At 42.9% G+C, this 25,438-nt stretch overlaps 1 protein-coding gene across 2 annotated transcripts in view; it reads left to right on the forward strand.

Moving 5' to 3' along the window:
* Nucleotides 1-25,438, forward strand: part of CASKIN2 (CASK interacting protein 2) — a 259,418-nt gene that overhangs the window by 15,584 nt on the left and 218,396 nt on the right. Inside the window, exons 2-3 of one of the 2 annotated variants that reach the window (XM_056549827.1) lie at nucleotides 8,952-9,116; nucleotides 9,389-9,556. In XM_056549827.1, coding sequence (XP_056405802.1) covers nucleotides 9,463-9,556 — 94 coding nt within the window. In that variant the 5' untranslated portion in view covers nucleotides 8,952-9,116; nucleotides 9,389-9,462. Of the gene's footprint in view, nucleotides 1-8,951; nucleotides 9,557-25,438 lie in introns of both variants that reach the window. The other variant, XM_056549826.1, reaches the window with a different exon arrangement.

Below are 25,438 nucleotides of genomic sequence, written 5' to 3' on the forward strand. Positions count from 1 at the left end.
TACACACACACACATATTCAGAATTCAAGTGGTCCCTAAAAAATATGGGATTTTGAACTTTCGTAGAGAATTCGAAAAAAATGCTCATGTTCTAAGCCTTCTAATGTCATAAAAAAGTTAAAGAATGTTTAACAAATGATGCCAGCATAAAGTAGACATGTTGTGGATGTGATTAAATAACTAAATTTATTTAGCATGACTATTTCTCTTACAAGTAGAGCATTTCAAACATAGAGGAATTAAAAAAAAATTAATTTAGAGTTTTTCACAAAAATCGCTTCATGTATTAAAATTTTAATATAAAGTACAATATATCTCAAAAAAAAAAAAAAAATCTCTGAATTACTTTGCCAGGTAAAAGCAGTTCAAAGTTATTACCACTTAGAGACATGTCAGATCAGAAAAAACGGACTGGGTCATAAAGGCCAAAATTAGCTGGGTTCATATTGTATATAATGGTAAAACTTTCCACTTCTCCGCATATAAGATAATGATATTGAAAGTCCAGTGGTGCACTGCACCTCTCACATATCGCAGCAGTTAAATCCGATTGGGAGATGTGAAATTTGTGATGGTTCCGTCCGCTCCTCGCAGCTCCTAGAATTGACATAGCAACTCAAATGTGCTGAGATCCGATGTAGCGGCAGCGTGCACAGGAACTCTCAGCTAATCTCTGTCCTAATGGAGACTGCGTGCCTAGTGTGCCCATCTCCACTACAGCATCTGTGTCTGCAATTTGGACAGAGATTATTAGGACATTTTGAGTTGCTTTGTCAATTCTAGGAGCTAGAGGAGCAAAACAGAACCATCACAGATTTCACATCTCCCGATCAGATTTTCCTGCCGGCATAGGTGAGAGGTGCAATACATTTTTCTGTGAGAAAGATATTCCATTTAACTTAGAGCACCTTACTTTTTTATTGTTTAAAAAACATGTTTAAAAAAAAAAATGTAATACCAAAAACACTCCATCATCTGACGTGGTCCACAGAATCCGACGTACAGCAAGCCCTCAGCTGTTGCTAAACTACAACTCCAATCACTTCCGGTTGGGAATATAAAATCACTGTATTGTAACTACATTTTCCCTGCCAGGCACCCTATGACCAATCACTGAGTGACCAATCACTACTCCAGGCGGGGAAAATGAAGTTACAGTGCAGTGATTTCTTATTCCTCGCTCGGAGATGTGATTGGTCAGTCAGTCCTGACCAATCACTGCTCCAGCGTCCCTGGCCGGGGAGTGGAGAACAATGTTGCCCGCTCCCCTGGCTTATAACTTAAGATCGCAGCTGGTCTCTGGAATGAGACCCAGTGTGAGCTGTCCTACTTCTTCTCACATCATGAAACAGACTCTTTTCCATGATGTGAGGAGTAGTAGTACCACAGCGCTGAGCAACAGGGACTGCTCCTGCACATTCCCCGGCTGCAGGAGTCCTGAGCGGCTGTGGAGTAACACTGTGTAATTTCATATTCCACGCTGGGAGCCGCGATTGGCTGGTCGGTCCACAACCAATCACGCCTCCGGCAGGAAATATGGGTTCATGTTGTCCAAAGGCAGTTTTTTGTAAGCCAGGGGGTTGCGACTTTTTGTGTGACATTTGCCATGATAAATTCCTAACCTCTGCAAAGTGAAAACTAAATTGCCTTTGGTAAGGCTGTTTGAATTTTTTAGCGTACGGACAAGAAGAAAAAAAAAAATTGCATAGGCGCACGTTCAACATTTAGTGCGCAGAATGTAAGCAAAAAAAGAGAGCTCTTAAAGGGCTACTCCGCCCCTAGACATCTTATGATAAGATAAGATCTTTGCCACTGGGGACCTCTGCTGCGGCACTCCGCCGTCATCACTGCACAGTTGTCGTCACGCCCTCTCCCATAGACTTATATTAAGGGACGGAACATGATATCATGAGGAGGCGGAGCCATGACCTCACGTTGCTTCGGCCTCTCTATCGCCCGTCATCAGGCACAGAGCAAGTTCGCTCTGTGCAGTGATGACGGCAGGGTGCTGCAGCCGAGATCGCGGGCGTACCCAGCGGCGGGACCCCCCACGATCAGATAGGGGATAAGATGTCTAAGGGCGGAGTACCCCTTTAATCCTTTGATAAATCTCCCCCTTAATGTTTTTATTCCTATTTCCTTTACTTTATCACTTACTAGCTGAGTACCTGGCGTTGCCCAGTTTTTCCTTCCTATTCCTTGTTGGGGAGGAAAATCAACAAAGGAGGAAGCTTTTGACTTCATATCCCATCCTCATATATTGTTGTCATATCCCAATCCAATATCCCGTCCCAATATTCTGTCCTCATAGCTCAACCTCATATCCTGTCTTCATATCCCGTCCTCCTATCTCGACCTACTATCCCTTACTCCTATCTCGTCCTCCTACCCCGTCCTAGCCCCTCCGCCTAGCCCCTCTCACTTCAGAGCCCTGTTGTATTTTAAGGAAACAGTTTAGGGCCACATATGGGGTATTTCCGTACTCGGGAGAAATTGCGTTACAAACTTTGGGGGGCTTTTTCTTCTTTTACCCCTTATGAAAAGGAAAAGTTGGGTGCCACACCAGCCTGTTAGAAAATTTTACACAAACATGCTGATGTTGCCCCATACTTTTTATTTTCACAAGCTGTAGAAGGAAAAAAAGACCCCCAAAGTTTGTGACGCAATTTCTTCTGAGTAAGGAAATACCCCATATGTGGGCGTAAAATGCTCTGCGGGTGCACAACAAGGCTCAGGAGTGAGAGCGCACTATGTACATTTGAGGCCTAAATTGGTGATTTGCACAGGGGTGGCTGATTTTACAGCGGTTCTGACATGAACGCAAAAAAAAATAAAAAAAATACCCACATGTGACCCCATTTTGGAAACTACACCCCTCACGGAATGTAACAAGTGAGCCTTAACACCCCACAGGTGTTTAAAGACTTTTCATTAAATTTGGATGGGAAAATGAAAAAAAAAAATATTTCCACTAAAATGCTGGTGTTACCCATAATTTTTCATTTTCACAAGTGAAAATAAAAAAAGCCCCCCAAAATTTGTAACCCCATTTCTTCTGAGTAAGAACATACCCCATATGTGGATGTAAAGTGCTCTGCTGGCGAACTACAATGCTCAGAAGAGAAGGAGCGCCATTGGGCTTTTGAAGAGAATATTTGTCCGGAATTGAAGGCCACGTGTGTTTACAAAGCCCCCATAGTGCCAGAACAATGGACCCCTCCCACATGTGACCCCATTTTGGAAACTACACCCCTCATGTAATGTAATAAGGGGTGAGCATTTGCGCCCCACAGATGTCTGACAGATTTTTGGAACAGTGGTCCGTGAAAATGAAAAATGTAATTTTTCATTTGCACAGCCCACTGTTCCAAAGATCTGTCAAACGCCAGTGGGGTGTAAATACTCACTGCACCCCTTATTACATTCTGTTAGGGGTGTAGTTTCCAAAATGGGGTCACATGTGGGGGGGTCCACTGTTCTGGCACCACGGGGGGCTTTGTAAACGCACATGGCCCCTGACTTCCATTCCAAACAAATTCTCTCTCCAAAACCTTAATGGCGCTCCTCCTCTTCTGAGCATTGTAGTGCGCCAGCAAAGCACTTCATGTCCGTCCACTCATGGAGTATTTCCATACTCAAAAGAAATGGGATTACAAATTTTGGGGGTCATTTTCTCCTATTATCCCATGTAAATATGTAAAATTTGGGGGAAAACCAGCATTTTAGTGAATAATTTTTTTTTTCATATACACATCCAACTATAACAAAAAGTTGTCAAACACCTGTGAGCTGTCAAGGCTCACTGTACCCCTTGTTACATTCCTTGGGGGAGTAGTTTCCAAAATAGTATGCCATGTGTTTTTATTTTAGCTGCTCTGGCACCAGAGGGGCTTCCTAAATGTGACATGCCCCTCAAACCATTTCAGAAAAACTCACTCAAACTCAAAATCCAATTGTCACTCCTTCCCTTCTGAGCCCTCTAGTGCACCCACAGAGCACTTGACATACACATATGAGGTATTTCCTTACTCGATAGAAATTGGGTTACACATTTTAGGAAGATTTCTCTCCTTTTACCCCTTGTAAAAATTCAAAAACTGGGTCTACAAGAACATGCCAGTGTAAAAAATGAAGATTTAGAATTTTCTCCTTCAATTTGCTGCTATTCCTGTGAAACACCTAAAGGGTTAACAAACCTTTTGAATGTAATTTTGAATACTTTGAGGGGTGCATTTTTTTTTTATAATGGGGTCATTTGTGGGGTATTTCTAATATGAATGCCCTTCAAATTAGGGATCAACCGATTATCGGTTTGGACTATATTATCCGCCGATATTCACAATTTTGGACATTATCGGTATCGGCAATTACCTTGCCGATAATGCCCCGCCCCCCCTCCCCGGCCAGAGACCACCGCCGCCCCATTTCCTCCCCGGTTTTATAATCACCTGTTCCCGAGGTCCGCGCTACTTCTGGCTCCTGCGATGTCCTGCGCCATTTCTGTGCGCTGCACAGCGCAATGACGAGTGACGTCCTCAACGCACCGTCACAGTCAGTGCGCACAGTGACAGCGCAGGACGCCACCGGAGCCAGAAGTAGCGTGGACCCCGGGAACAGGTAATTATAAAACCGGGGATGGGGGAGGCAATGGGGCAGCAGCAGTGGTGGTTGGACTCAGGAGGACCCCAGGACAGGCAGGGGGAGAGAAGCAAGCGGTGGTCTCTGGCCCCGCAAAAGCCGCTGCAGTTCATTGATTTAAAGTGCCCGCTTTAAATCATTGATCTGCAGCGGCTTCTGCGGGGCCGGGGGGGGGGGGGGGTGTGTGTGTGAATAGCCGATAGCTTATACCGGAATATCGGTATAAGTTATCGGCTATCGACCTGAAAGGTCACAGAATATCAGTATCGGCCCTAGAAAATCAATATCGGTCGATCCCTACATCAAATCCACTTCAAAACTGGACTGGTCCCTGAAAAATTTTGATTTTGAAAATTTGGTGAAAATTGCTGCTATACTTTGAAGCCCTCTGATGTCCAAAAGTAAAAATATGTCAACTTTATGATGCCAACATAAAGTAGACATATTGTATATTTGAATCAATATTTAATTTATTTGGAATATCCATTTTCCTTATAAGCAGAGAGCTTCATTTAAAAAAAAAAAAGATTCTACATTTTCAATTTTTTCATCAAATTTTGGAATTTTTCACCAAGAAATGATGCAAGTATCCACAACATTTTACCACTAACATAAAGCAGAATATGTCACGAAAAAACAATCTCGGAATCAGAATGAAAAGTTAAAGCATACCAGAGTTATTAATGCTTAAAGTGACAGTGGTCAGATGTGCAAAAAATGGCCAGGTCCTACAATGAAAATTGTCTGGGTCCTTAAGGGGTTAAACAAAAACCCTGACCCACACAAATGGGGGTAGTTAAGGGTTAAATTAACTATCCTATATTGGACATATAAGTAACATGTGACCAAGTATTATCGAAATATCTCAAGGTGTTTGGAAGTTACGCAGTAACCTATATTTCCCATAGACTAGACTTCTATGGGACTACTTTAAACAAAAACGGCGACCCTGGCAAATGGGGGTGTGTAAGGGTTAAATTACCTATCCTATGTTTGTTGTTGACCTATAAGTAACGTGTGCCAAGTTTCATGTTAAAATCTTTAGCCGTTTGGACGTGATGCTGGAACATACACACACACACACAATTGAGATATATAGATAGATATATATAGATAGAGATTATATATATATATATATATATATATATATATATATATATATATATATATATATATATATATATATATATATACTTACTGTATTTATCAGCGTATAACATGCATTTTATGGGCTAAAATTTGTAGCCTAAAGTCTATTTGCGTGTTATACGCCGATAAGCCGCTGCAGTTCAATGATTTAAAGCCGGTGCTTTAAATCAATGAACTGCAGCAGCTTTTGCAGGTCCAGATACCTGCCGTCGCTGCCGGCTTCTCTGTCCCTGCCTATCCTGGGGTCCAGAGACTGCCGGCGCCGCTGCCCCATTACCTCCACCATCCCCCCGCCCATTTTTTCTGACCCCGCAGAAGCCCCCAGGAAAGGCAGGGAGAGAGAGGCCATCGCTGCCCGCTTCTCTCCCCCTGCCTTTCCTGGTAAAAAGACAAGAAGCGCTCCATAGTGCATTAAAAGGGTAATATAACTAAGCCGATATTATCGGATGCGCTTACCCAATAGGTTGTGCAAAGTCAGGCACAACACTGTAAAAGGTATTCCACAATGCAGCCAGTCCCACCACTGCAACGGTGTAGCAAATGTAGCAAAAACCTCCAAACTCCACAAGGACTTGAATCGGCGCAGAATGGATGAGGAACAAGAAGATCACTAGGCGATTTATTTGGAACAACGCGTTTCGACGCCAGGACAGGCGTCTTTTTCAAGTTCACAACATGTAATGGTCACATAGACATATTTATACAAGCTTAAAACACAACTCAAGTAACTTACGGCGAGTGAATCCTCAAGACACGTCGGACCGGAAGTTGTCATCAGGGTCATGGCACGTCAGAGGAAACACAAGATCAGGGTCACGGCGTATCAGAGGAAACACAAGATGAATGGACCGGAATGCATCCAAACAGTAAGTATCAATATATACATTAAAAATCATAAACTTAGAGGTCTACAGTGCATAAAAAAACATAAAAGAAGCAATAAAACCTAAATGCATCAATTATGTTACATTTTCGATCGTCTCGTTTAAACCATCAGGATGAAGGCTTTTCAGTTTAAATATCCAGTAGGATTCCTTATTGATCAGTTTGCGAAAGCGATCTCTCTGATCTTCAGGGATCTCATCAATAATAAGTTTTAGAAGTTCCGGATTATTATTGTGTTTCAATGCAAAATGTCGGGATACACTATGCAGTGGATATCCCTTCCTGATGTTAAAGCGATGTGCGTTCATGCGGGACCGCACCGTCTGAACGGTGCGGCCCACATACTGTAATTGACACGGGCACTCTAATAGGTAAACCGCATAGTTTGTATCGCAGTTATAATTGCGTTTAATCTGAAAAGTTTCATTGGTAATATTAGATTTAAAATTAGAACACTTGTCCTGGAGAAGTGTTGCAATATTCTCCAGGACAAGTGTTCTAATTTTAAATCTAATATTACCAATGAAACTTTTCAGATTAAACGCAATTATAACTGCGATACAAACTATGCGGTTTACCTATTAGAGTGCCCGTGTCAATTACAGTATGTGGGCCGCACCGTTCAGACGGTGCGGTCCCGCATGAACGCACATCGCTTTAACATCAGGAAGGGCTATCCACTGCATAGTGTATCCCGACATTTTGCATTGAAACACAATAATAATCCGGAACTTCTAAAACTTATTATTGATGAGATCCCTGAAGATCAGAGAGATCGCTTTCGCAAACTGATCAATAAGGAATCCTACTGGATATTTAAACTGAAAAGCCTTCATCCTGATGGTTTAAACGAGACGATCGAAAATGTAACATAATTGATGCATTTAGGTTTTATTGCTTGTTTTCTGTTTTTTTATGCACTGTAGACCTCTAAGTTTATGATTTTTAATGTATATATTGGTACTTACCGTTTGGATGCATTCCGGTCCATTCATCTTGTGTTTCCTCTGATACGCCGTGACCCTGATCTTGTGTTTCCTCTGACGCGCCATGACCCTGATGACAACTTCCGGTCCGACGTGTCTTGAGGATTCACTCGCCGTAAGTTACTTGAGTTGTGTTTTAAGCTTGTATAAATATGTCTATGTGACCATTACATGTTGTGAACTTGAAAAAGACGCCTGTCCTGGCGTCGAAACGCGTTGTTCCAAATAAATCGCCTAGTGATCTTCTTGTTCCTCATCCATTCTGCGCCGATTCAAGTCCTTGTGGAGTTTGGAGGTTTTTGCTACACCTGCCTTTCCTGGGGTCTGGAGCCCTGCTGCTGCCGCTTCTCTCCCCTGGCTATCTGCGCCGCTGCCCCAACGCCTCCCCGATCCCCGGTTTTATGATTACCTGTTGCCGGGGTCGGGTCCACGGTGCTTCTGGCTCCAGTGTGCCGCCTATGCGTCGTTGCTATGCCCTTGCGAGGTGCAATGACGACTGACGTGACGTAACGTCACTCGTCATTGCGTAGCGCAGCGCATAGCAACAACGCATAGACGTCACACCGGAGCCAGAAGCACTGCGGACCTGACCCCGGCAACATGTAATCATAAAACCGGGGATGGGGGAGGCAATGGGGCAGAGGCGCTGGCAATAGGGCAGTGGCGCCGATAGCCAGGGCGAGAGAAGCGGCGGCAGCAGGGCTCTAGACCCCAGGAAAGACAGGGGGAGAGAAGCAGGTAGCGATGGCCTCTCTCCCCCTGCCTTTCCTGGGGGCTTCTGCGGGGTCATAAACAGTGTATCGGGATATACACATGCACACACACACCCTCATTTTACCAAGGATATTTGGGTAAAAAACTTTTTTTACCCAAATATCCTTGGTAAAATGAGGGTGCGTGTTATAGGCCGGTGCGTGGTATACCCCGATAAATACGGTAGATGACTGTTCTAACCCCTCCCGCTGCTTAACCCCCAGTTTTAATCCCTACTCCTAGCTCCCTATCTACACTATCTTCCCCTTGTATATTGATGTTTCCCTCCCTTGTGCATAGATAAGGGTGGGCAGTAGATTGTATATTTGCCTATTGCATTGCAGTATTATTAGTTATGTAGGCATAGTACAGAGTTTACTACTAACTATGTAATCATGGGCAGGTTCTTCTGCTGACAACAGAACACACCTCCACAATTCTCAAGCACGTAAGACGAAGTGCAGGCCTCTTCTGATAGTTGTTACTAGGTGTAAGTGTGAAACAGTATCACAAATATTTGCTTTTTTTTTCCTTTTACAGTGACATCATTTATCGTTCAAGGAGGAAGTGTGGCCTTTTCTCTCAAGTATAATACACGTGATGAAACCTTACACCTGGGATCCTTGTTTAAAGAGAAAGTTTACTGTTTTGACCAGCGCAGTTCTGGAGGGATCAAAGGGCTTACCTGGAACAGCACAAGATAATGTAATACAAGAAGGATTTCCTATTTCAAAATTTTAAGTATTCGCTAATGGTATGCTGTCTAGCACTGCAGCATGCCATATATTATAGACAAGGCACTAAAGCTAGCATTTCCACCTGTCTGCATGTGATATGGGACCTGCCCAAGTGACTGCAGATCAGAAGGGGAATTCAACCGAGATATTTCCCCAAAGATAACATTTGTTTATTTACAGACATTAAAAGCTTGCTTTGACTTTCTTTAACCACGCAGATGTCTTGAATGTTGATTATAGATGTGGATACAACGTCAAATTTTTTCTGAATATATGGACAGAGCTCAAGAGATGACTTTATAGTTCTTCTGGCGATGGGTCGGGAGAATGAACTGATCCAAGCTGTGAAGTGCGGAGATGTTGGCACTGTACAGAAGCTATTGGCAAAAGTTCGGACTTCAAAAAATAGTGAGTAATATACTAGTAAATAGAAGGGGAGTGTGGGTCATGTGATGATCTGCAGGAGAATAAGCATGATTACTGGCAGAAGATGTTAGAACGATACTAGATTTTTGTTTCCTCCATGGTAAGTTATGCCATATTGTTAGGATATACAATAATGTACTTGGAGGCGGGCCTGCGCGTCACATTCATGTCTGCACGCTGGCCCCGCCTTCAGACCTCACTGCATACACAGGGCTGTCACTGCTCATTGGAGAATATGCAGCATATTTCCCACTGCGCAATGTAAAATATGCTGCGTATATGCAAAGTCATTACACGTACAGCATAAAATCTGCAGCTTCAAATACTATGGATTAGAAGTAGTTGAAAAATCTTGCCTAAACTTGTAATCCCATGTGCCATGCAAAACAATCAGGCATTCTGCAGTGCGATCTATTGCTAGCATTTATGGCATAATATTATGCTGCCTTGAGGAAATTTATGTTTAAAAAGACAAAAAATTGCATACCTAAATCACCAGCACTGTAAGAGCAGGGAGACTGTGGAATTCTCTGCCTGAGGAGGTGGTCATGGTGAGATCTGTAATAGAGTTCAAAAGGCATCTGGATGCATTTTTGGAGAGAAATAACATTGCTGGTTTTGTATACTAGATTTATAGGGACAGAATGTTGATCCAGGGATTTATTCTGACTGCCATATTTGGAGTCAGGAAGGAATTTTTACCTCTAGTATGAGGGTTTTTTGCCTTCCTCTGGATCAACTCAGCAGGGACTCATTAGGGTTATAGGTTGAACTTCATGGACTCTGGTCTTTTTTTTTATACCTTATGAACTATGTTATATGTAAATTAGTTGATTTGACACCTCTGTGTTCCTAATGGGCACTGTTGTTTTTAACAACTTTCCTCCATTTGATAACCAATGTGATTCATAACATAATTTGTAATATTTATAAATCATAAATTGTAAATCATTAACCAAAAATGACTCCTTACCCCAGAAAAACAGCTCTGAAATCTTTTCCACTAGGTGTCTTGCTTGCCTGCAATGTGCTGTCACAGCCTTTTGTCAGGGGAAATCTTTCTCTACTAACAGCGAGGCTTTGTCCACACTGCTGAAATCCAGCCGGTGGAATTCTGCTTGAAGCAGAGTCCCATTGTTTTCAATGGTATTCTGCTGCTCTGTAGACGCTGCAGAATACCCACAGTGGAATTCTGCCTGCTGAACAGACGCCTGCTCAAAGAATTAACATGTTTGTTCAGTGGGCAGAATTCCTCTGGACTACATTGCCATGTATGGAGATGGTGCACATCCACACGTTCCTACAGTCAATGCTTTTGGCGACACCTGCTCCAGACAGAAACTCTGCCTGAAATTCAGCAGTGTGGACGACTTCCTAGATCAGGACAAATTACTGAAGGTGGGGCTGTGTTTAGCAAGTGCTGTGTGTTATAGCAGTGGTTCCCAACCTTTTTTGCCAGAGTACCCCTTGGCAGCCCATTTCCCAAAACATTAGCGACATGTTTGTTACTGATATAGTTGTTGTTATTTTAAATGTATATGTCTTTCCTTACTACATATCCTTTCCCTAGTTCCCCTGATCCTCTCACCACCTATGCATGCAGTGACTCCACCAGCAGAATATTGAGTTCAGCTCTGAAGTATAATACAGGACATAACTCATGGACCTGGCAGTGCCGGATTAGCTCTGAGTGTGGTAACACATGCCAATGATGTCATCATGTTTGTCTCCTCACAAGAGAAAGGGCAACGGGTGATGTCAGAGGTGGACCACTACTTGGAGGCATCCGGGTCAGAGATCAGCTGGGATAAGTGTGATAGTCTTGCTGGGAGGGGGTGATCCTAGTTTTGATCTCCCGGACCCACCTTCAGAGCCCCAGCAATCTGCAAAAGTCCTCAGCATGGAATTTGGTCAAGGGGATTACCTCAAACAAAACTGGGACAGCAAGCTTAAGATCGCCACTCAAAAGGTGGATCTATGGAAGGATTGGTCTTTGACCCTCCAGGAAAGGGTAAATCTGGGCAAAACATTCCTGCTTCCTTTGCTGATATATCTGGGCAGTGTATGCATGTTGCCAGAATCTCTCTGGACTACAGTGTGTTCTTCCAATTGTTATGGGGGAATATACTGAACTTGGTAAAAAGGGAGATTATTTACCGTACGAGGAGACAAGGTATGTTGTTTATGGTCAACCGTGGTATTCTTAGTAAATACCTTTTAAGACCAATGTTGTAAACCTCTGGAAAGAGAGGGATTCTCTTTGAATGTTTCCCTTTAGGTGATGGTTTCTGCCTTTTTCCCCCAAAAATGGTAGACAGGAGAGCAAGTGAAGGATTTTCGCACACCACATGGGCATCTTCTGGTTTATACTACCCTGGTTCTGAAGGTAGTTCGTCATGGGGTCTAGGGATGTGGGAGATTAGGAAAATCCTTGACAAGGGGATCCTGTCTCCCCAATTCTAGAGCCATTGGCACTAAAGGATTGCCCAAGTCGAGATCTGGAGGTTGGTTTAGGGCTTTAGAATTTTTATCAAATTCCCCCTAAAGTTTTGGGACTTGACTTGGCACTGCTGGTTTTTCCATTGGAAACTGTGTGTGATGGACAGTTTAAAGTGCCGGAGCTCTAAGGACCGGAAATGTCCCTGAGAGGAGTGTGGAAGCATCCTGGAGAGCAAGGAGCATTTTCTGCTTCATTGTCCCTTTTAATACAGAGGTTTACAACAGGGTGGGTGCTTTTATTGGTTGGCCTAGGCTGGTCAGTCTCTCCTTTGCGGAATGGGCCGATAGGGCATTCAGAAACATTGGAGGCATAGACCGGAGCACATTATTCATAGTCTGCTTAGTGGTCAGGTACTATACGTAAAATGCACAGTGTTTAGTGTCAACGCAGTGTAAAATCCTCCCTGTAAATGAAGTGGTTAGGAACATATTTGGTGACCTGGTTAAGGTGTGTTCTTTGGAGTATGAGAGGCTGGGTGCTGGCAGAGCCTCTTGTCTGTTGAGGGGATCTGCCTTTAATGTGCCTTAGCCTGCTGTCTCTCTTCCTGGTGGTGGGCAGATGCTGACACATAAGTATTTTTGTTTGGTATTGTAGATTTATTGGAAATATGCATGCGGGACCAGCTTAGGGTCAGATTGTATATATTGTTTGGGTTAAATGGGCACGGTCAGGAGAGAGCACAGATGAGTCCTATCAGACTGTAGAGAGCACAGAGGAATGCTAGCCCACCCTCACTTACTGGACTTACTGGACTTTGCCTGTGCTTCAGCTTGGACAAAGCCATGATTTTATAAGCCATGTTTTCTATAAAAAGGAAATAACATTTTCTTATGAAGTATGTTAGAAAGGTTAATGTTTGTTTGTTTTTTGTTTAATTCTTTAAATTTCACTGCATTTATATACAGAAAAAGAAAACGAGGAAAAACAAACAGTTAAGTAAGGGTTTAAATTGTTATTCTTTATAGGGGGAATAATAAGCAAATAGGACTGATGAATGAAAACATTATTCATTCATCAGTCCTATTTGCTTATTATTCCCCCTATAAAGAATAACAATTTAAACCCTTACTTAACTATCCCTTCTCTACCCCTGCTCCCCTGATCCCTTTACTTTACCCCTTCCTACCTACCCCCTCCCCAACCCCTATCCCCAACTCCCAAACCCCCCTCAGTCTATATCTCCATCTCTCCAGTCTACGTCTCTCACCTCGCTCCCATCATTGCCTCGTACTCTGGGGAGGACTGAAAGCATTTCCAATTATGCCAGGTACTCATAAACTCAACCTCAGCGTAAAAATTTAAAACCGCAAGTTCTTTAAGTACATGGCATCATTCACTCTTGCACACCAGAAGGTTAATGTTTTGCCAAGATGTACAACATAAAGTTCTTGTATCTGACAGAGCCTATTTTAGTGTAAGGTTGGGTGGTGGGTAAAAGGAGGGGAGGGCTGTTAAGATGTACTGGGATGCGGGACCAGCTCAGTGCCCAAAAATATAAAAAAAAAGTGGGGTTATTTAGGTTGTCTCAGTTTCTCTGTTATTCATTCTGGTATTGGGTTTTGATATTGCAACTGGGCCAGGGAATTCACATTTAATATTAGTGTATATATTTTATTAATATCTTATGGGTATTATAGGAAAAATGTATTGTAAATATTGTATAAAATTTTGTTTGTGTGGAGGAATCAGGGTGGAAATGATCCAGTGTTTATTTTCTGCTATGGTGTCTGTGGTTTTATAATTCATTATATTGTTATGTTCTGGTCAGATATAATATGTTTATTTCTGTAATTATTCATTGTTATGCTTTACCCCTAAAGGGGTACTCTGGTGAAAGTTTTTTTCTTCTAATCAACTGGTGCCAGAAAGGTACACAGATTTGTAAATTACTTCTAATTAAAAATCTTAATTCTTCCAGTACGTATCAGCTGCTGTATGCTCCACAGGAAGTTGTATAGTTGTTTTCTGTCTGACCACAGTCCTCTCCGCTGATACCTCTGTCCATGTCATAAACTATCCAGAGCAGGAGAGGTTTGCTATGGGGATTTCTTACTGCTCTGGACAGTTCTTGACATGGACAGAGGTGTCATCAGAGAGCACTGTGGTCAAAAGAACTATACAACTTCCTCTGGAGCATACAGCAGCTAATAAGTAATAAAGGGCGAAGATTTTTAACCCCTTCAGGACCAAGCCCATTTTGGCCTTAAGGACCAGAGCGTTTTTTGCACATCTGACCACTGTCACTTTAAACATTAATAACTCTGGAATGCTTTTAGTTATCATTCTGATTCCGAGATTGTTTTTTCGTGACATATTCTACTTTAACATGGTGGTAAATTTTTGTGGTAACTTGCATCCTTTCCTTGTGAAAAATCCTAAAATTTGATGAAAAATTAGAAAATTTTGCATTTTTCTAACTTTGAAGCTCTCTGCTTGTAAGGAAAATGGATATTACAAATAAAAAAAATTTTTATTCACATATACAATATGTCTACTTTATGTCTGCATCATAAAAGTGACGAGTTTTTACTTTTGGAAGACCCCAGAGGGCTTCAAAGTTCAGCAGCAATTTTCCAATTTTTCACAAAATTTTCAAACTCACTATTTTTCAGGGACCAGTTCAGGTTTGAAGTGGATTTGAAGGGTCTTCTTATTAGAAATACCCCACAAAAGACCCCATTATAAAAACTGCACCCCCCAAAGTATTCAAAATGACATTCAGTCATCATTTTAACCCTTTAGGTGTTTCACAGGAATAGAAGCAAAGTGAAGGAGAAAATTCACAATCTTCATTTTTTACACTCGCATGTTCTTGTAGACCCAATTTTTGAATTTTTACAAGGGGTAAAAGGAGAAAATGTATACTTATATTTGTAGCCTGATTTCTCTCGAGTAAGCACATACCTCATATGTCTATGTAAAGTGTTCGGCGGGCGCAGTAGAGGGCTCAGAAGCGAAGGAGCGACAAGGGGATTTTGGAGAGTACGTTTTTCTGAAATGGTTTTTGGGGGGCATGTTGCATTTAGGAAGCCCCTATGGTGCCAGAACAGCAAAAAACCCTCACATGGCATACCATTTTGGAAACTAGACCCCTTAAGGAACATAACAAGGAATAAAGTGAGCCTTAATACCCCACAGGTGTTTCACGACTTTTGCATATGTAAAAAAAAAAATTTTTTTTTCACTAAAATGTGTGTTTCCCCCCAAATTTCACATTTTTCCAAGGGTTAATAGCAGGAAATACCCCCAATATTTGTGACCCCTTCTCTGAGTATGGAGGTACCCCATAAGTTGACCTGAAGTGCACTATGGGCGAACTACAATGCTCAGAAGAGAAGGAGTCATATTTGGCTTTTTGAGAGCAAATTTTGCTCGGGGGGCATGTCACATTTAGGAAGCCCCTATGGTGCCAGAACAGCAAAAAAAAAACATGGCATACCATTTTGGAAACTAGACCCCTTGAGAAATGTAATAAGGAATAAAGTGAGCCTTATTACCCCACAGGTGTTTCACGACTTTTGCATATGTAAAAAAAAAAAAAAAAAAAAATTTCACTAAAATGTGTGTTTCCCCCCAAATTTCACATTTTTACAAGGGTTAATAGCAGGAAATACCCACCAATATTTGTAACCCCTTCTCTTCTGAGTATGGAGGTACCCCATAAGTTGACCTGAAGTGCACTATGGGCGAACTACAATGCTCAGAAGAGAAGGAGTCATATTTGGCTTTTTGAGAGCAAATTTTGCTCGGGGGGGCATGTCACATTTAGGAAGCCCCTATGGTGCCAGAACAGCAAAAAAAAAAACACATGGCATACCATTTTGGAAACTAGACCCCTTGAGGAATGTAATAAGGAATAAAGTGAGCCTTATTACCCCACAGGTGTTTCACGACTTTTGCATATGTAAAAAAAAAAAAAAAAATTTCCACTAAAATGTGTGTTTCCCCCCTAATTTCACCTTTTTGCAAGGGTTAATAGCAGAAAATACCCGCCAAAATTTGTAACCCCATCTCTTCTGAGTATGGAGGTACCCCATAAGTTGACCTGAAGTGCACTATGGGCGAACTACAATGCTCAGAAGAGAAGGAGTCATATTTGGCTTTTTGAGAGCAAATTTTGCTCGGGGAGCATGTCGCATTTAGGAAGCCCCTATGGTGCCAGGACAGCAAAAAAAAAACACATGGCATACCATTTTGGAAACTAGACCCCTTGAGGAACGTAACAAGGGGTACAGTGAGCATTTGCCCCCCACTGGTGTCTGACAGATCTTTGGAACAGTGGGCTGTACAAGTTTTCATTTTCACGGACCACTGTTCCAAAGATCCGTCAGACACCTGTGGGGGGTAAATTCTCACTGCACCCCTCATTACATTCCGTGAGGGGTGTCGTTTCCGAAATGGGGTCACATGTGGGGTTTTGTTTTTTTTGCGTTTGTCAAAACTGCTGTAACAATCAGCCACCCCTGTGCAAATCACCTCAAATGTACATGGTGCGCTCTCCCTTCTGGGCCTTGTTGTGCGCCCCCAGAGCCCTTTGCGCTCACATATGGGGTATCTCTGTAGTCGGGAGAAATTACGTTACAAATTTTGGGGGGCTTTTTTCCCTTTTACCTCTTGTGAAAATGTAAAGTATAGGGCAACATCAGCATGTTAGTGTAAAAAATAAAAAAATTTTACACTAACATTCTGGTGTAGACCCCAACATTTCCTTTTCATGAAGGGTTAAAGAAGAAAAAGCCCCCCAAACCTTGTAACACAATTTCTCCCGAGTACGGCGATACCCCATATGTGGCCCTAAACTGTTGCCCTGAAATACGACAGGGCTCCAAAGTGAGAGCGCCATGCCCATTTGAGGCCTAAATTAGGGACTTGCATAGGGGGGGGACATAGGGGAATTCTACGCCAGTGATTCCCAAACAGGGTGCCTCCAGCTGTTGCAAAACTCCCAGCATGCGTGGACAGTCAACGGCTGTCCGGCAATACTGGGAGTTGTTGTTTTTCAACAGCTGGAGGCTCTGCTTTGGAAACAGTGGTGTACCGGACGTTCTTATTGGGGGAGGGGGGCTGTGTAGGGGTATGTGTATATGTAGTGTTTTTAACTTTTTATTTTATTTTGTGTTAGTGTAGTGTAGTGTTTTTAGGGTACAGTCACATGGGCGGGGGATTACAGCGAGTTTCCCAGCGCAAAATTTGCTGCATCTCAAGATGCGAGAAACCCACTGTAAAAGCCTTGCCCATGTGAATGTACCCTGTACATTCACGGGGGTGGCGGGGGGGGGGGGGGGGGGGGGGTTGCACCAGCTGTTGCAAAACCACAACTCCCAGCATGCATGGTCTGTTAGTGCATGCTGGGAGTCATAGTTTTGCAACAGCTGGAGGCACACAGGTTAGGAAACACTGAGTTAGAAACAGACAATGTTTCCCAACCAGTGTGTCTCCAGTTGTTGCAAAACTACAACTCCCAGCATGCCCAGACAGCTGAAGGGCATGCTGGGAGTTGTAGTTCGGCAACATCTGAAGGGCCAGATGTTGCTGAACTAAAACTCCCAGCATGCCTGGACAGTCAGTGCATACTGGGAGTTGTAGTTTTGCAACAGCTGGAAGAGCACAGATTGGAGACCATTATACAATGGTCTCCAAACTGGGGCCCTCCAGATGTTGCAAAACTACAACTCCCAGCATGCATGGTCTGTTAGTGCATGCTGGGAGTTATAGTTTTGCAACAGCTGGAGGCACACAGGTTAGGAAACACTGAGTTAGAAACAATGTTTCCCAACCAGTGTGTCTCCAGTTGTTGCAAAACTACAACTCCCAGCATGCCCAAACAGCTGAAGGGCATGCTGGGAGTTGTAGTTCGGCAACATCTGAAGGGCCAGATGTTGCTGAACTAAAACTCCCAGCATGCCTGGACAGTCAGTGCATACTGGGAGTTGTAGTTTTGCAACAGCTGGAAGAGCACAGATTGGAGACCATTATACATTGGTCTCCAAACTGGGGCCCTCCAGATGTTGCAAAACTACAACTCCCAGCATGCCCAGACAGCCAAAGGCTGTCTAGGCATGCTGGGAGTTGAAGTTTTCAGACTCCTAGAAGCAGCAGTGAAGATCTTCACTGCTGCCTCTGAGGACTACATACTTACCCGTCGCTGCTCCTCCACGTGGCCGGTCCTGCCGCTGCTCCTCGGTCCCGCCGCTGCTCCAGGTAAGTCCGCCGGTCCCCACGTGTTCCCCCCCCGTGTGCCGCAGGTCCCCGCAAGCCCCTGCAGCCTTCGTCCCCCGTTCTGCCCGACTTCCAGGGGCGGGCAGTGCGGGGGATCTGAACTTTCACCCCAGATCACTGTGATTGGTCCACAGGGACCAATCACAGTGATCGCTGACCAGGACCATCAATGGATGGTCCTGGGGGGTGAAGCAGAAGTTGTCCCCTGCTGGAAACAGCGGGACTTCTGCCAGTTAACCCGTGCGATGCTGCGCATCGCCGGGTTAACTGAATGTCATTTATAAACGCCGGGATGCGCGAACGCACTGCACAACCCGGCGTTTATATATGACATTCTGCGGGAAGGGGCTAAATAGAAGTAATTTACACATCTGTTCAACTTGTTGGCACCAGTTGATAAAAATAAAAAAGGCGTTTTCCACTGGAGATTTAAATTTTTTTTTTTTTTTTTTCATTTTTACATTTTTGTTTTTTTCCTCCTCACTTTCTAAAAATCATAAAAATTTTCCACCTACAGACCTATATAAGGGCTTGTTTGATGTCATTACGAAGTAAAATTGGCACAATCATTTCAACACAAAACCTACAGTGAAACAAAAAAAATATTTGTAAGGCAAAACTGAAGAAAAAACAACCAAAACACCATTTTCTAAGTTTTGTGGAATTCTGGTTCTACATAGTGCACTTTTTGGTAAAAAATTACACCTTTTCTTTATTCTGTAGGTCCATACGATTACGACGACACCCAAAATTTATGTTGGTTTTATTTTGTTTTACTTGTTTAAAAAAAATTATAACTTTTTGAGAGAAAATAAGTATGTTAAAAATTGTCCTCCTCTGAACTATATAACTCATCATTTACATCCCCTACACACACTGTCCTCATCACTTACATCCCCCACACACACTGTCCTTGTCACGGAGACATCATATCGGGGACAGCGTGTGTTGGATATTAGTGACTGTGCCAGTGTGTGTGGGGGATGTAATGGACAGGGAAAGTGTGTGTGTGTGAGATGTAAGTACATCCCACACACACACTGGCCCCGTCACTAATATCCAACACACGCTGTCCCCGTCACTTACATCCCAACACACGCTGTCCCCGTCACTTAAATCCCGACACACGTTGTCCCCGTCACTTACATCCTAGTGCTGGGCGATATACCGGTTCATACCGAATATCGGTGTGTTTTTTTTCTGTAGGGTAGGAATTTTTTCCTATACCACAATACTGGTCGGGCCCCTCCCCCTCGAATGAATGAATTATCAGCCGCAGTACGCTTGGGAACTAATCATATACGGCCCGCAGGAGCTGTCCTGCTTTTCCTCCCCCCCCCCCCCCCCCCACCAAATAAATTATCAGCCGCAGAGCTGTCCCCACATCGGGGGACTAATCATGTTACCCGCAGGCGCTGATCTCCTTTTCCTCCTGTGAGCCACGGCACTGGAAATGAATGAGTTGTGAGCCGCGGGCGCAGGACGGAGAACGGAAGCTGTCGCCTCCCCCTGCAAGTGCTGAAAGCCAGTGGGCCGTGGGTGCTGCAGAACCTCTGATCATTCACACGGGCAGGTTTACAGTGAGTTTCCTGCTTCATGTTTGAGCCGTGGCAAATTTTCCGCCGCAGCGCAAACTCCTAGTGGGAAATTCACCATAAACCCCCGCCACTGCGAATGTGCCCTAAAAACACTACACTACACTATACTAACACACAATAAAGGGTACAACACTACATATACACCCCCTTACACTGTCCCCCCCTTAATAAAAATGAAAAAGGTATCGTATGGCAGTGTTTCCAAAATAGAGCCTCCAGCTGTTGCAAAACAACAACTCCCAGCATTTCCCAGCACTGACGGTCCAGGCATGCTGGGAGTTTAGCTTACTTCGGAGCCCTGTCATATTTCAAGGAAACAGTTTAGGGTAACATACGGGGTATCTCCGTACTCGGGAGCAATTGCATTACAAATTTTGGGGGGCTTTTTCTCCTTTTACCTCTTATGAAAAGGAAAAGTTGGGGTCTACACCAGCCTGTTAGTGTAAAAAAATTTTACACTAACATGCTGGTGTTGCCCCATACTTTTTAAAAGGAAAAAAAGACCCCCAAAATTTGTAATGCAATTTCTCCTGAGTACGGAAATACCCCATATGTGGGCGTAATATGCTCTGCGGACGCACAACAAGGCTCAGGAGTGAGAGCGCACCATGTACATTTGATGCCTAAATTGGAGATTTGCACAGGGTTGGATTATTTTACAGTGGTTCTGACATAAACGCAAAAAAAATAAATACCCAAATGTTACCTCATTTTGGAAATTAAACCCCTCACGGAATGTAACAAGGGGTATAGTGAGCCTTAACACCCTACAGGTGTGTGACAAATTTTCGTTAAAGTTGTATGGTAAAATGTAAAAAAATAAAAATAAAAATTTACTAAAATGCTGGTGTTACCCTAAATTTTTCATTTTGACAAGGGAAAATAGGAAAAAAGCCCCCCAAAATTTGTAACCTCATGTCTTCTGAGTAAGAACATACTACATATGTGGATCAAAAGTGCTCTGCTGGCGAACTACAATGCTCAGAAGAGAAGGAGCGCCATTGGGCTTTTGGAGAGAAAATGTGTTCGGAATTGAAGGCCACGTGTGTTTTCAAAGCCCCAACAGTGCCAGAGCGATGAACCCACCCCCCCCCCCCCGCACATTTGACCCCGTTTTGGAAACTACACACCTCACGTAATGTAATAAGGAGTACAGTGTGCATTTACAAAAATGTAATTTTTCATATGCACAGCCCACTGTTCCAAAGATCTGTCAAACGCCAGTGGGGTGTAAATGCTCACTACTGCCCCCCTTATTACATTCTGTGAGGGGTGTAGTTTCCAAAATGGAGTCACATGTGGGGGGGGGGGGGGTTCCATTGTTCTGGCACCAAGGGGGCTTTGTAAACTCACAAGGCCCCCGACTTGTATTCCAAACAAATTCTCCAAAAGTTCAATGGCTCTCCTTCTCTTCTGAGAATTGTAGTGCGCCAGCAGAGTACTTCCACACATGGGGTATTTCTGTACTCAGAAGAAATGGGGTTACTAATTTTGGTGGGAATTTTCTCCTATTACTCCTTGTAAAAATTTTTAATTTGGGGAAGAAAACAGCATTTTGGTGTGAAAATTTTTTTTTATTTACACATCCAAATTTAACGAAAAGTCGTGAAACACCTGTGAGGTGTTAAGGCTCACTGTACCCCTTGTTACCTTCCTTGAGGGGTGTAGTTTCCAAAATAGTATGCCATGCGTTTGTTTTTTTTGCTGTTCATAGGGGCTTCCTAAATGCAACATGCCCCCCAAAAACCATTTCAGCAAGATTTGCTTTCCAAAAGCCAAATGTGACTCCTATTCTGAGCATTGAAGTACGCCCACCATGCACTTGACATTCACACATGGGGTATTTCCATACTCAGAAGAGATGGGGTTACAAATTTTGGGGGACAATTTCTCCTATTAACCCTTGTAAAAATGTAAAATTTGGGGGAAAAACTGCATTTTTGTGAAAAAAAATTATTCAATTTACACATCCAACTTTAACGAAAAGTTGTCAAACAACTGTGGGGTGTAAAGGCTCACTGTACCCCTTTTTACCTGCCTTGAGGGGTGTAGTTTCCAAAATAGTATGCCTTGTGTTTATTTTTTATTTTTTTTGCTGTTCTGGCACCATAGGGGCTTCCTAAATGTGATGCCCCCCAAAAACCATTTCAGAAAAACTCACTCTCCAAAATCCCATTGTCGCTCCTTCCCTTCTGAGCCCTCTAGTGCACCCACAGAGCACTTTACATACACATATGAGATATTTCCTTACTCAAGAGAAATTGGGTTACAAATTTTAGGGTGATTTTTCTCCTTATACCCCTTGTAAAAATTCAAAAACTGGGTCTACAAGAACATGAGAGTGTAAAAAATGAAGGTTTAGAATTTTCTGGTTCACTTTGCTGCTATTCCTGTGAAACACATAAAGGGTTAACACACTTACTGAATGTCATTTTGAATACTATGAGGGGTGCAGTTTTTATAATGGGGTAATTTATCGGGTATTTCTAATATGAAGGCCCTTCAAATCCACTTCAAAACTGAACTGGTCCCTGATTCTGATTTTGAAAATGTGGAAAATTGCTGCTGAACTTTGAAGCCCTCTGTCGTCTTCCAAAAGTAAAAACATGTCAACTTTATGATGCAAAGATAAAGTAGACATATTGTATATGCGAATCAATATATAATTTATTTGGTATGTCTATTTTTCTTACAAGCAGAGAACTTCAAAGTAAAAAAAATGCAACATTTTTCACCGAGAAATGATGCAAGTATTGACAAAAATTTACCACTAACATAAAGTAGAATATTTCTCGAAAAACCAATCTTGGAATCAGAATGAAAATTAAAAGCTTCCCAGAGTTATTAACACTTAAAGTGACAGTGGTAAGATGTTCAAAAAATGCCCTGGTCCTTAACCCCATAATGACGCAGGACGTATATTTACGTCCTGCGCCGACTCCCGCGATATGAAGCGGGATCGCGCCGCGATCCTGCATCATATCGCGTCGGTCCCGGCGCTCATCAACGGCCGGGACCCGCGGCTAATACCACACATCGCCGATCGCGGCGATGTGCGGTATTAACCCTTTAGAAGCGGCGGTCAAAGCTGACCGCCGCTTCTAAAGTGAAACTGAAAGTGACCCGGCTGCTCAGTCGGGCTGTTCGGGACTGCCGCGGTGAAATCGCGGCGTCCCGAACAGCTGATCGGACACCGGGAGGGCCCTTACCTGCCTCCTCGGTGTCCGATCGACGAATGACTGCTCCGTGCCTGAGATCCAGGCAGGAGCAGTCAAGCGCTGATAATGCTGATCACAGGCGTGTTAATACACGCCAGTGATCAGCATAGGAGATCAGTGTGTGCAGTGTTATAGGTCCCTATGGGACCTATAACACTGCAAAAAAAAAAAGTAAAAAAAAAAGTGTTAATAAAGGTCATTTAACCCCTTCCCTAATAAGTTTGAATCACCCCCCTTTTCCCATAAAAAAAAAAAACAGTGTAAAAAAAATAAACATATGTGGTATCGCCGTGTGCGTAAATGTCCAAACTATAAAAATATATCATTAATTAAACCGCACGGTCAATGGCGTACGCGCAAAAAAATTCCAAAGTCCAAAAAAGCGTATTTTGGTCACTTTTTATGCCATTAAAAAATGAATAAAAAGTGATCAAAAAGTCCGATCAAAACAAAAATCATACCGATAAAAACTTCAGATCACGGCGCAAAAAATGAGTCATTATACCGCCCTGTACGTGGAAAAATAAAAAAGTTATAGGGGTCAGAAGATGACATTTTTAAACGTATACATTTTCCTGCATGTAGTTATGATTTTTTCCAGAAGTGCGACAAAATCAAACCTATATAAGTAGGGTATCATTTTAACCGTATGGACCTACAGAATAATGATAAGGTGTAATTTTTACCGAAATATGCACTGCGTAGAAACGGAAGCCCCCAAAATGGCGTTTTTTTTCCGATTTTGTCGCACAATGATTTTTTTTTTTCGTTTCGCCGTGCATTTTTGGGTAAAATGACTAATGCCACTGCAAAGTAGAATTGGCGACGCAAAAAATAAGCCATAATATGGATTTATAGGTGGAAAATTGAAAGGGTTATGATTTTTAAAAGGTAAGGAGGAAAAAACGAAAGTGGAAAAACCCTGAGTCCTTAAGGGGTTAAGGTTAAAATGGGCTGGGTCCTTAAGGGATTAAAGGGGTACTCTGGTGGAAATCAAATTATTATTCTTTTTTTTAATCAACTTTTGCCAGAAAGTTAAACAGATTTGTAAATTACTTCTATTTAAAAATCGAAATTCTTACAGTACTTATCAGCTGCTGTATGCGCCACAGGAAGTTTTTTTTTTCTTTTTAAATTTCTTTTCAGTCTGACTACAGTGCTCTTTGCTGACACCTCTGTCCTTGTCAGGAACTGTCCAGAGCAGGAACAAATCCCCATAGCAAACCTATCCTGCTCTGTACAGTTCCTGACATGGACAGAGGTGTCAGCAGAGTGCACTGTGGTCAGACAGAAAGGAAATTCAAAAAGAAAAGAACTTCCTGTGGAGCATACGGCAACTGATAAGTACTGGAAGGACCAGTTGATTTAAAAAAAAAAAATGTTTTCCAGTGGAGTACCCATTTAATTATCCCACCATCCCACCACTGCTGGCCATTAACCATTTAGATGGCACGATCAATGTCAATCACAGCATCTAAAGTGACGGATCACTGGGGTTTCGTGAGCTAAAACGGCGGAGGAGTTCCCTTACTTGCCTCCAGCCGCTGAACGCTGATTCACTGATGTAGCCTGGCATCAGCGTGATTGCTGATGTCCCCCGTTATCAGCGGGTCCCCGGCTGCTGATAGCTCGCTCTGGTGCTCGTGGCCATGTACAGGACGTAAATGTATGTCCTGGTGTGTGAAGTACCACTGCATCAGGACGTACAATTACGTCCATTGTCCTTAAGGGGTTAAGGTCAAATTGGGTTTCATCCTTAAGAATGAAAGAGGTTTTCCAGTATCAAAAAATGTATCCCCTATCTGCAGTTCTGAGCACTGATAGGCTGACCCCCCACCCCTTCAACATCTGCAACAACGCTGGCAGTAGTCTTATGTCTATTTCCCAAAGACAACCTCTGAATATGATGTTGAACATGTGCATGTAACTTCTTTGATCAACCAATGGACCATGGCTAGGCTGAGTGGAACAAACAACAGAAACGTGGTCTCAAATGGCTGGAGGTGCTCAACCCCAAATGCGGTTGTGCATTTATACTGGGGGAGCAGATCCTGCCCTTGTAGTCCGTTGCTAGGGGCGATCCCCAGCATAAAAATGCATACAAGGGTGGATGCCTTCAGCGGACTACAAGTGCCACAATAGAATCCTACACCTGATAGATGGTGTGGATGTGTAACAATTAGAATAATACAATACAGGAATATGGGTGCACTACTGTGGTAGATGTATACAATGAAATTGGCTATCCCTCAACACTGATGTTAAAATTGAGACATTCGCCAGTATATCCTTATATGAAGGACACACCAGAGCCCGCACACAAACGCCA

The sequence above is a fragment of the Hyla sarda genome, chromosome 13 (assembly GCF_029499605.1).
Source record: "Hyla sarda isolate aHylSar1 chromosome 13, aHylSar1.hap1, whole genome shotgun sequence".
Lineage (NCBI taxonomy): Eukaryota > Metazoa > Chordata > Amphibia > Anura > Hylidae > Hyla > Hyla sarda.